The sequence below is a fragment of the Eubalaena glacialis genome, chromosome 2 (assembly GCF_028564815.1).
Source record: "Eubalaena glacialis isolate mEubGla1 chromosome 2, mEubGla1.1.hap2.+ XY, whole genome shotgun sequence".
NCBI classification, from domain to species: domain Eukaryota; kingdom Metazoa; phylum Chordata; class Mammalia; order Artiodactyla; family Balaenidae; genus Eubalaena; species Eubalaena glacialis.
The window spans coordinates 25711429-25723860 of NC_083717.1; the positions used below are offsets into that span (position 1 = coordinate 25711429).

The window sequence follows — 12432 nt, forward strand, 5'->3', positions numbered from 1 at the left end:
ACCCACCGCATTTACGGTCCTGTCTCTAATCTGGGTCCTTCCCTCTAAGGACCTAATACTTTAAAGTACCTACTATTTGAAGTGGACTCTCCAAATCATTTCATTTCTCTGTTAAAACTTAAATATAATTGGTAATAGTAGAAACAAGAATTTAAAATTTTAAAATATGACTTTATGTTCTATTTAGATGCTATGTGACATTCAGTCCTGGATTGACCGTCTTCTTCTTGCTACGCGTCCACTCACTTAGCAAACAATCCCTCCTGTGGGCACAAACAGCAATCTAACTGCCTTACAGCTATTTTATAAACCATGAAAACTTACAGCTTTGGGAGCTGCTGATCTTTTTAACATAGTAGGAAGGAAAATTCCTCTTCATGCTTTGGTGATTTGGGTATAGAGAACTGGGTTAATCTTAACCCTTGGTTCATCTCACGCTCCCATCATTGACCCCTGAATGGCCCTCTTCTGTATGTTGGTTCGTTTTAATGATATAATAGACAACCAGGAATCTATCAGCCAATCGACATCTGAATTACCGGCTCTGATGACGTCTGTCTGTACGAGAGAGAAGTAACCATTCTCCTGAATCTCATAAAAGAAATATCGTTTTATTATATAGGTATTCCTCAAAAGCATATTGTTTAGTTTTCATTGTTTTAATTTTATTTTTTAAAAAGTATCTGACTGTATCTAATGTTTTGAGATTTTTTAAATTGTCATGGACAATACTGAGTGTAGCTGTCTTCAGAGTGTAGCTCATTCAGACGGCCATAGAATATTCTTTTATGGGACTACACCAAGAGTGAATTCATTCTTCTCTTGTCCATGTGCTTTCAGGTTGTTTAAAGGCATTCCTAATAGAGTCTTAGAGTGAACACCAGCGGGCCAGAAGTCTCTCTGTGACACACCCAGGAATGACACCTGGTTACAGGGTGTGCAGATTTCAACTTTACAATTCCAAACGTTTCCCACGCCCACCAGCAATATATCAGAGACCCTTCTGAGCAGCATTCTCCCCGACACTTGATAACGTCAGACTTCGTTTCTGCCAGCAAAGAAGGGTAAAATGGAGCCTTCCACGGTGATCTCCATCTGTGTTTTCCTGAGAAGTGAAGAGGCTAAATTTCTCTTCTTTTCTTCAGCCCGTTACACACTCCCTGATTTTTAAAAGGTTTTTACCAGTCATTTGGTTATTTCTAACAGAAGCCAGAGAAAGGAACACGGCCACGTAGACACACAGGCCTGTCCCCTTGCTGGGCACGGCTGGTTCTCCTGGAGAGCGGATGACCAGTTTAGTGTCATGCCATGTATTACTTATTGGGAGTCATCCACAATGAATTTGTAAGAGTTTTATGAGGTTAAGAAACCAATTTCCTCTAAAGCAGTAGTGACCATATGACCTTTCACTGCATTCAAATGACTTTATACAAAAAGCTTTTATATCATCCGGGATTTGCACCAAACATGATTTCAGCTGGAACTGCTTTCTGTTTTTTTTTTCCCCACTTATATCTGGGAAATGATGTAACAATAGCAAACATGATTCATGGTAAAGTGGATGCTGACTGACTCATTTTCATGAAAAGGGGATGACATTTGAATTTTAGGATTTTCACACTGAAACCAGGCAATTTGCAGATTCAGATTTCTGTACTGTTATTACAGCAAGTTGATGATAAAATTCTTGCTCTGATTTCCTGATGCAGCTGTTGGCAGAATTGCTTTGAAACGTATTTTCCATACTTTCAAGCCGTAACCCAGGGCCACAGAATTAGCTTGGATTCTATTTGTTGTTCAAACGTGGTTGAGGTTTTCAAACGTCTTTCTCTAACATGAGGCCGTCTAGGGGTCATCAAGCCCAAGGCATGAGGGTTGGCTGGAGGTGGGGAGGCTGACCCACTGTCCCAGTTTGCCTGGGATGAGGAGGTGGCTGGGTCTTGGGACTGTCGAGGCTAAAACAGGGAAATCGCGGGTGATCCAGGGTAAGCTGGTTAGGAGCTAACTTGGTCAGATGGTGGCTGGCCTGAGTTTGTTCAGGAAGCCTTCCTGGAGTGGGGTTTTCCTTTTCTCCCCACAATGGGGGCCTTCACAGTTTAAGGAAACTGAGGAAGGGAGAGAAATTTAATTGCTACTTTGGTACTACTGACATGGAAACACTGGCCCCGTGGGAAACCTACCAGTCGCTTCCCTCCCAGCTTGGAAACTATCTGTGCCCAGCGCCACACGGAAACTTGATGGATCCCTTATGTGCGGCAAGAATGGTCAACCCTGATTTGACTTGGAAGCCAGTTACTTCTTACAAGAAGCATCTATCTGGAGACGAGCCCGGAGCATAACGGATCTTTGCAGAGGGCCGCGTGCCGAGTCCCAAACCTCTCGAATCCTCTCGTAGTTACTCAACAGGCACCAGGCCCCCTAACCCCACCCCGCTGTGACCTGTCCCCTTGGCTGGTCCTGAGGCTGTTAATGTCCTCAGCATCCCCACAGATCAGCCAGGGGGCAGTCGTGGGAGCTACCCTGACTCACTCTCTCTCCCTCCATGTCCAATCCATCCACAGGTCCCGCGGTCTCTACCTCCTGAACACACTCAGAACCCAACCTCCCACTGCACCACCCGGACCCCAGCCCAAGGCACCGCTCGCGGGCCACCTCAGCCGACTCCCGTGCCACCTGCAACCTGATCTCAGGAGGGCAGCCACGGACCATCCAGAGGGTTTGCTAACCTAAAGTTCACTCGAGCCTCGCCCCCACTAAAACCCTCCCAGGGCTTCCCACCCACTCCAAGGAGGAGGCCAAAGCCTTACCATGGCCTCGAGGACCCAAATGACCCACGCTTTCTGAGCCATGTCCCACATGCACTACACACCAGCCCTACTGGCCTCCACACTCAGCCCACTGTGGCCACAGGGCCTTTGCACCTACACGTCCCCCTGCCAGCCACTCTCCTAAGATACCGTGTGGTCCACTCCCCCAGTCCCTTCGGTTTCTGCCCAGATGTCCTCTCAGTGACCAGCCTATCATCCTATTTAAAACAGCAGCCCCCATCCCCTCCCTCTTCTTTCCCGTGTTATTTTTCTCCCCAGCACTGGTACCCACTGGACACATACCGTACTCACTCGTCTGTTACCGTCTGTCTCCCCGTCAGGACGTAAGGCCACGAGGGCAGGCATCTCTGTCCAGTTCCCTGCTGCACCCTCAGCACTTGACCCAGCCCTGCTCCACGAGGCGCTGAACAGACATTTGCCACATGATGGAAGGGCTAATGGCGGCGACTAAAAGTATTGATAACATCACGGGGCTGGGGGCAGTCGGCACAGGCAGGGGCAGCGCAGCCGGCCTCCTAGTGTGTTTCTTGCCTTTTCTTCTCAAGTTCCTCAGCTGTAACTCTCCCTTTCCTATATTCCCAAAATGTTTATGATGTTCTCCAGCAAAACATGGCCCGTGCAGATGGCTGCTTGATGGGGGCCTCCCTCCCTCTAGATGGATCCGCTGCTTCCTCCCACGGCCCCCTGGCTCAGAAACCCACCCCCCAAAGGTCAGGCAGGTCACTTGCACCCCCTAGACCTGACAGAGACCCTCAGTCACACCCAGAACCCGAGGTGCAAGGGAGTCTGGGAGGTGCCGGTGAGGGCTTCCTAGCATTTTCAAGAGTGTGGGTCTCTCCCCATTCGTGGCCTTGAAATGGGTCTTTGGAGCCCGACCAGAATCTTTGTTAATGAAATGGAATAGACTGGAAATGTCACTGTGTACCTCGTATCCTACAGATAAGATTGATTCATGAATCTTTCTGCCCAGGCATCAACCCAGAACCATTAAATCAGAATTTCTGGAGCATCCGACTTTTTTTAAAAGCTCCCCAGTTAACACAAATGTGCAGCCAGGAATGAGACAAACGGTGCCCCTGTACCCGTTGTTCCCGGGCAGCATGAGCCACCCCAGCAGTCAGGGGGCGTGGTGCCGAGGGCCAGGCTTTCCCAAGAGTCTGCATCAAAATGCATCTTTCTGTGCTCAGGACCTCTCTCCTTCTCTCTTCCTGCTTCAAAGCCCACATGGGGGCACCCTGCTAAACTCCTGTCTGACCCCCACCGGCTGATGGAATCTTGCCCTTCCTGTGAAGACTGGCCCTCGTCCCCAGGCCTCTGGATGACGCCTCAGCGGGAGGCCTTCCTGAATCCCATCGCTGGGGTGCAGCAGGTGAGGCCAACAGTCAAAATACCAAAGCAATCGGCCCTCGGTTGTTTTCTCAAAAGCATCAGCATCCCTGCACTTCCAGGCAGGAGGGCCAGGGCAGCACAGCCCCAAACCCTCCCATTCCGCAGACGTCGCCTGCCTGGCCCCTGACCAGGGCTGTGACACCTCCAGGCTGGGCCCCCTCGCTCAGTCTGGACACAGATGCAGGCAGGAGCCGGACGTGCTGGTTCAGGCCAGTGGGATGGGGGTTTGCTCCTCTTACTGCTGTCCCTCCACCGGCCTTGTCACCAGGAGGAATCCTGGAACTGTTCTCTGCAGGTCGTGAAATGATGAGCGGCTTTCATGCTCTTCTTTGCGGTTCTCTGCATTTTCCAAGTTGCTCACAATTGAACTTATGTGGGAAACACTAGGGCTTCAGTTTTTTTTAAAGACTTTTTGATGTGGACCATTTTTTTTAATAAGATGAACCACTTTACTTATTTATTCATTTATTTATTTATGGCTGTGTTGGGTCTTCGTTGCTGCGCGCGGGCTTTCTCTAGCTGCGGTGAGCGGGGGCTACTCCTCGTTGTGGTGCACTGGCTTCTCATTGCAGTGGCTTCTCTTGTTGCAGAGCACAGGCTCTAGGCGCGCAGTCTCAGTAGTTGTAGCACGTGGGCTCAGTCGTTGTGGCTCGCGGGCTCTAGAGCGCAGGCTCAGTAGTTGTGGCGCACGGGCTTAGTTGTTCCATGGCATGTGGGATCTTCCCGGACCAGGGCTCGAACCCGTGTCCCCTGCGTTGGCAGGCGGATTCTTAACCACTGCACCACCAGGGAAGTCCATGTGGACCATTTTCCAAAGTCTTTATTGAGTTTGTTACAATATTGCTTCTGTTTTATATTTTGGTTTTTTGGCCCCAAGGAATGTGGGATCTTAGCTCCCCAACCAGGGATTGAACCCGCACCCACTGCATTGGAAGGTGAAGTCTTAACCACTGGACAGCCAGGGAAGTCCCCGGGGCTTTGATTTTTGATATACATGATTTACAGCTCTTCCCCAGGCCCCCTGTGAACACGTGAGGCTCGGTCACTCTTTGCTGAAGTTCCGCACGGAAGGCCCTGCTACTGGTGATTCCTTTAGACTCTGGGGAGACCCGCAAAGAGATGGTGGCTGCGAGCTCCCTGCAGGATGCAGACCCAGGATGATGTCAGCCTGACATCACGGGCAGGTTCCAGAAGGGTACCGTGTGCTTCCACAGAAGGCAGGCTCCAACACCGACTTCCTTTTGGTCCAATTTCCGTCCTGAAGTCGTAGCCGGAGGAGTGCAGAGACCAGAGACCGCAGGCCCAAGACGCCATCATTTGCCACTCGCCTCCCGCCTGAAGCTGCTGGAGAGACAGGCCAGGGTGCCCGGGACAGAGTCCCTGGAGAACCCGGCCCAGCGGGGACCCCCAGCCTCCCGTGGCCCGGCTTAGCCAAGGAGCTCGGAGGGGGAGACGGGGCGCATGTGTGACAAGCGTCCCAGCAACTGGGAAGCATCTGTCTCTGGACCGGAGCTGCAGGGAATCTCACTTCACCCCCTTTGTTTCCAGATGGGTCAACCGAGGCCGAGCGCCATCCAGGGGTGGCCCTGAGACCCAGCCCGTCACCAACACGGTGGACCTGCCACCGCTGGGTCTCCCAGCGCCCGGCCAGGGTGTCTCCCCGACGGCATACATCTGACTCCTGCTGAGGGCACGGCCCCACATCCTTAGATGCTTCCTGCAGCTTCCGCGTCACTTCTGCCACCTGTGGGTACCTGCCCTGCCCCAGCCGCTCTCAGGACTGTCCCAACAATGATGAATAAACACTGAGAGAAGAGCCTGTCTGTAAACGCCGACTCGCTCCTCCTCCTCCTGGCCTCTGCGGATCATCACCTGGGGCCATCACACTGCGGGGCTGGGCGGCAGAGGTTATAAAAGACCCGGGCTCTTAGGTTACAGACCTCGGACCTCAACTCCTGCAGAACAGCTTGCCGGCCAGGGGCCTGGGGTGGGAGCACTCCTGACCTCCCTCCCCTCCCCTCCCCTCCTTTTCCCCCTCCCCTCACTGCCTGTGCCCCTCCCCCTGCTCTTCCCGAGTGTCTCCTGTGACTTTGTGACTTCCTGTGTTCGTTTTATCCAGCTTTCATCTAAATGCAGCAATTGGGAAGGACAGGAAGACAGTCTGCCTGCCTCTTGTAGGGCCCCCAGGTGCTGATTCCGGCACCTCCCAGGAATCCGATGCAGATAAGGAGGAAACAGGAGGCCACCCGCGTAGGTGCCAGGAGCTGGGACAGGTGACCACCCAGGCCCTGCCCTGGGAAAGTCCTGTGAAGTTAAAGATTCACATTCCTTGCAGGGGAGGTAAAGGGATGATGCATGCTTGGATGCTTCACGGATGTACAATTCCTGAGCATGTGGTACTTTTAGCTCCACAAGGAGAAGAGCGCCTGCTTGCACGGGGCCCCCAGGTCTGAACTAACCAAGGTGCAGACCACACTCAGGCACACAGCATCAGGTGCTGTTGTTATTGTTGTTTGGACCCTGCTATTTTACCCAAAAGCACCAAAATCGTGACCATAGTAAAAATCAGAAGAGTGTCCGCCTTGCTTACATTTATGACTTGGTATTGTCTTTATTTTAAATTACATGTGGGACGATGACCCTAATCTTTTAGGGATCTGACGGTCTTACTTCGGCTCTGCAACTACCCACTGCAGAAGAAAATGGAGTTTTGGACAAATTAACCAGGCAAAGGATTTATGAAGCACTTGCTATCACCTGGCCAGACAGAAGTATGAGATCTAGACCCTCCCCCAAATGGAGGACAATTAAGTGCGAGGACAAGTAACTGCCTGCAAGAGCCCCATCTGCGTAGAATAGATGGAAAACAGGGCAGAGAAGACTTGAACTTGAGCAGGGCCTTAAGGAACCACCAGAAGCCTGCACGTGCCCACGTGTATATCCACACGTGTGCAAATGTACCGTGAAGGATGGCAGCACCTGGGAGGGTGCGGCTGGGTCCTCGGAGGGGAGAGGATGCAGGAGGGAAGCACAGATGTGGGAGCACAGGGACCCTGGTGGCCACTACTGGACACTGAGGACACGGACCACAGCAGAGGACGCGCTTTAAGATAACGGGAAGGCATTAGAAGGGCGCAGCCCAGGGATCAAAGGCCTGAGAAGACAAAGCAGAGGATTCAGAAGGGAAACCTGGAGACAGAGGCCCTGATGGAAACGGGCAGGCCCAGCCTGGTTGGCGGGTGCTTCCCTGGGGCAGTAGTGTCTGAAATGGAGCCCGTCCTGCCCAGCAAGCTGCCAGACCCCAAGGGAGGAAAGTGTGCCTGAGGACAGAGCCCGCCCGCAGGGCCCCAGAGTGGAGGGCGGTGCCGGCCCAGCACCGGAGCTCAGGGGAGGGATGAAAGGACCAGGGACCAGCCCAGCCCTGCCGAGTCTAGTCGGGATCTGCTCTTTGCTCTTCTACTGGGAGTGAAAGGAAGGAGAGGTTCCGGGTTTGGGTCCAAAAATGCTGACCTAACTGCGATGGAGTTTCCGCTGCAAGCAGCTCACCTGCAGGAACCCCTAAGGTGCTGCATCTCCTGCAACAGTGGGACTTGTCTTTGCCTCTGTGCCCAGCAGGGGACGGGGCAGTTCCTGGGCAGCTGTGACCTGACATCTGGCTGGCCTATCATCTCCACGACACCAGACCCATGTTATGAGTCCAGCCCCTGACAGCTGTGCCCTTGGGGCCACGGGAGAGAGGGGAACGCCGACTGTCCCCACGTGCAGTCCCATCCCTTCCACCTGCCTCTCTCAAGGATTCAGAAGAGTCAGGCATCTAAGTCTGTCTCTTGGCTCATTTCTAACGTGGAAGACGTCTGATGTTAATAACGGCAGACTTATCACACTGTACGGTCTCAGCCTGACACACATCATACCACATCCCAGGCTAGCCCGTCACGGGGGTCCGAGCCGGAAAGGCAGAGCCTCAGTCCAGCGCTGCTCAGCACACGAGTTGACTGTTGTGTATGGAGCCTCTCTGAGCCTCACTTCCTTCACCTTCACAGTGGAAATAATAGCCCCTGGGGTAGTTGTGAGGACAAACGCACACGTGCAAAGCACTCAGCACAGGACCTGGAAGGTGGTCCCTAAGTGTGTTTGGTTTCTTACTGTTATTTATCATTAGAACCTTCACCCCTATCCCCATCCCTACTGAAGGTAGGATGTGCAGGAATACTTAGGACTCCACCATCTGAAGACATTTTTTTCAGCTTCTCCACCCGAAAGGGACCTCGAGAATTTAGCCAAGACCACAGTCTCTGAACAGAGCACTCCTCAACCCCCTAGAAAATCACCATCTAGCCTGCCTTTAACATCCTCCAGATGGAGAAGTTTCCAGCTTTAATCACCCCGTTCACCACCTTCCTCCTGGGGTCCACCTAAGTTCTTCCCGCCCCTTTGTTCTCACGAGTTTCCCTAATGGTCCACGTCAGGGCATTTCCTTCTTACTCAAGCCCATCTCAAAATTCCAGCAGCTCGGCTGAGGGTCGGACTCTGTTCGCCCCACTAGCGCCCAGCACCCTGGAGCCACCAAGCAGAGAGGCCAGGGCGGATGTGAGTGTGAACGCGGTGCCCGCATGCCATGCCCTCAGCCGGCGGGGAAGGGCACCATCGGCTACTGCCCGCCACCCCGCCCCACCATTCACCCATCTCAGGCTACACGGTCCCTGCTGGCCATTATCACAGCAGGTGGACCACACCAGGGAGGTGTGACTGCGGCGAGGGAACTGCCAAGTCTGTCATTCACAGAGAACCTCGAGCGTGCCCGGCGCAGAGCAGGTGCTCCGTCTAGAGAATGAATGAATGAACGAACGAATGAATGAGCAAGCGAGTGAGTGGCGTGCAGTCACTGAACTCTGCCCTAATTACATTCAGTGCCATTGATCAAGCCTCTCACAGGCAAGGCCCAGGACGAGTACCAACGATCGGCTGGTCATCTGTTTGTTCCCCCAGATCCGCTGTCATGAAGGGCAAATCCACCCGTCTCCGGTCCCCGCAGGCTGACCTGCACACACATGACAGGCTCCCTGGCCCTCGGCTGCCCATGTCCTGGGGTCAGAGGGAGGGAGCAGCGTGGGGCCTCTGCGGGGCCACAAGCCGCCTGCATCCTCCAGGGAGGGCCAGCCCCCCTCGGGCCACTGGCTCCAGTGACCGCTCGACCCTCACCCCTCAGGCCTGGGATGGGACTGCCTGGGCTTCTGCAATATCCCCTGTGGTTTTCCTCTACCCTAACCCAAACCTTTGTAACAGGCCCTTCATTAAATTCTTCTCAACTTGCCCTATATGAGCAGGCGTGTGCTTCCTGCCAGGCCCTGACCCAGCTGGTCCCCGAGTCTTACTTGTCAAGACACAGAAACACAGCCTGGGAAGGGAATCAGTGGTCAATTAACCTTCTAGACGTTAGCTACAAGGAAGTCCTTCTCCATCTGGCTTCTCTTCGTTTTGCGGGGCGAGAAGCAAAGTCTTTTCATTTCCCATTTTTTAAATTACTTTTTTTGAATAGTTAGTAGATTCAGATGGTTCAAAAATTTTTTTAAGCATAAAAGAGTATATATATACTGAAGTCTGAATATATACTGTATATATATTCCATATATATACATATGCTGAAGTCTCCAGCACCGGGACAGTTCCAGGGGTGGGGTGCCATATCCCGGGTCACGGGCCCACCTTTCCACCTCCAGGCAGGTCCAGATGACGTCTCATCACCACATTGAACAAGCCCGGCCTCGCCATCATTTCCACTTGCTGTGTTCACTTCTCAACAGGAGGTTCCAACCAAGCCAAGTGGGGAGGTTCTGCCTTGGGCTGGAAACAAGCCCTCTAGGGCCCCTGCCCTGGCTCACACCAAAGCTTCCAGAAAACCCAACAACGCCTGTTTCTCACACCCTGGACCTTTAGGAATCAGCATTCACAGAATGGAGGGGCAGGATTCACCTCTCCAGGCAGCAGTGTTCTCTTCAGATTAGAAAAAAAAAAATCAAAGCTTAATGTGGTTGGCGGCGGGCAGACGGGCGTCTGTCGCATGTGACCTAATGATGCCATCACATAGGGAAACCTTCACAGGTAAACACTCACTCAACAGCCCAGGTACTTAAGCCTCCTCCATACGGCTCCCTCCAGCTCCGTGACAAGTAAACGGGCACTTTGCCTCCTAGGAGTTTGCCTCCAGAGGCCACAGAACACAGCAGATAAATGACCATTCACACTGCAGCTAAATGAGGTCAGCTGGGGACTCGGGGGAACGTCCAGGGACACGGCGTTGCCGTTATATATGGAATAATGGAGCCAATGAAGACGGTGAGTTTGGGACCACACGTCATCAGCTGAGGATCCGACTGAAGCCTCGGTCCCTGCTCGTGGCTTTCACCTTCCTTCTCAACATCCCCACAGCACAGGGAGTGCCAACCGTGTATCTTCACAACCAGGACCTCACAGTGGCACCTTAGCAACCTCCGTTTAAGGGACAAAGGCCAATAAGGTAATACTGGCAACCGTAGCATTAACCTGACGATTCATCGGGATTATGAGAGAGGCGGCCAGAAAGGTGGGGTGGAGGCAGCGGCGGGAAGCCACGCAGCCAGTCCCAGGTACCCGGGTGCCTGGGAGGGAGTCTCGGCTTCCTCTCTGTTCGCCCCGGTCAGTGGTACCCAGGTGGGGGTGGGGAAGCCTTGGGTCAGAGTGACAATGAGTCACCGAGCCCAAACCCCTTCCAACACAAACAGAAAAAGCAGGAGGAGCCAATCAGCTCTACTCGGAAAGTAAAACGAGTCTCCTCCATCCTAGGCTCCGACCTGAGGGTGGCAAGTCCCGGCCCAGCTCTGCAGCGCCCTGGGCACAGCAGGGCCTCCATCGCCCTGCCCGGAAAATGGGGCCCCGCGAGCATCTGGGATTTTCCGGCAGGCCTCGCGCACCCAGCCCGCGGTGCAGGTGGGCCAGGTGGGGCGCTGGCTGCCAGGTGCCAGGCACAGGGAGGCAGGTCTTGCCTGGCCGGCCGGCCGTTCCCCCGCGCCTCTGCATGCTGCGGCGCGTGCCTCTCACCCGTCCCGGTCCCCACACGGCCGTCCCGGTTCACGCGCTCGTTTTGCGGATGAAGAAACTGAGGCTCCGGGTGGTTAAATGACTTCCCGAGAGTCAGAGGGTAGAAAAGGCCGAAGACAGGACCCGCACTCGGACCTGCTTCCACACCGCCGAGCTGCCCCCCCTAACCCCTCGCCTTCCACTCCCTCCCGGAGACTCAGACCGCAATCCGAGCGCGCCGCCGGGACCCCACGCTTCAAACCTCTCGCCACCGTATAACAATCCACCCCCCGCCCCAAATCTCCAGTCCGCCGGGAGAACCCGATTCCACCTGCATCTCAGAACTTGCTGCGGCGCAATCCGGGTGCGGTCCAAGTACCGCGACCGCGCTCTGCGCGCCGCCTCCGGCACGTGGGGTCGGCAGCCGAGTGCCCGGAGGGGGCGACGTGGGGTCGGAGGGGCGATGCGGCAGGAGAGGGGCAGTGCGGGGCCGGACCCCGCGCCCTCCCGGCCGCCCCCCGGTACCTGGCGGCGCAGGTCTCCCGCCCCGGCCCGGGAGCGCTGGGGGGGGACTCCGCCTACCTTTCCGGAAGGGCATCCTGGAGGGGCGCTCCCGGCGGGGCCGGCCCGGGACACCGAGGCCGGGCGACGTCCGAGTGCCAGCCCCGCGGCTCGGGGGTGCCTACGGGCGCCGGGTGCTGGGCGAGGGAGGGGGAAAGGGACATATTTGGGCAAAGGCCTGGGCGTCACCGGCGGAGGGAGGAACCGCGGCGAAGCGGGAAGCGAGGGCCCGGGGCGGGCCTCGCGGAAACCGCTTAACCCTTGAGCTCCTGGCCGGGCAGCGCGCCGGCGGCCTCCCCAGCCCGAGCCGGGGTCTGGGTCGCGAGCCCCCCACGCCGTGCAACGGAGCTGGGCCTGCCTCTCCTGACGCCCCTGAGCGGAAAGGAAACTCCTGATAGACAAGAAAAGCAACTCACTCATCCACGCCTTTGGGCGGCTGGAGGACATCATCCCTGGAAGTATTTGGGGAACTTTATTCCATTTTAATCTTTTTGTCCTCAGGCCCAGGAGTCCGCTCAAAGGCTGGTTGACTTGACTTGAAATTAAGTGAGGGCTGGAGGGAGCAATCCCACACACAGCTCAATAAATATGTTAAAAA

General features: G+C 54.8%; 1 protein-coding gene across 1 annotated transcript in view; it reads right to left on the reverse strand.

Annotated features, from left to right (window-relative positions):
• Positions 1 to 12007, reverse strand: part of PFKFB3 (6-phosphofructo-2-kinase/fructose-2,6-biphosphatase 3) — an 83571-nt gene extending 71564 nt beyond the window's left edge. Inside the window, exon 1 of the mRNA XM_061179594.1 lies at positions 11856 to 12007. Coding sequence (XP_061035577.1) covers positions 11856 to 11871 — 16 coding nt within the window. The 5' untranslated portion in view covers positions 11872 to 12007. The remainder of the gene's footprint in view (positions 1 to 11855) is intronic.
• Positions 12008 to 12432: the final 425 nt, after the last annotated feature.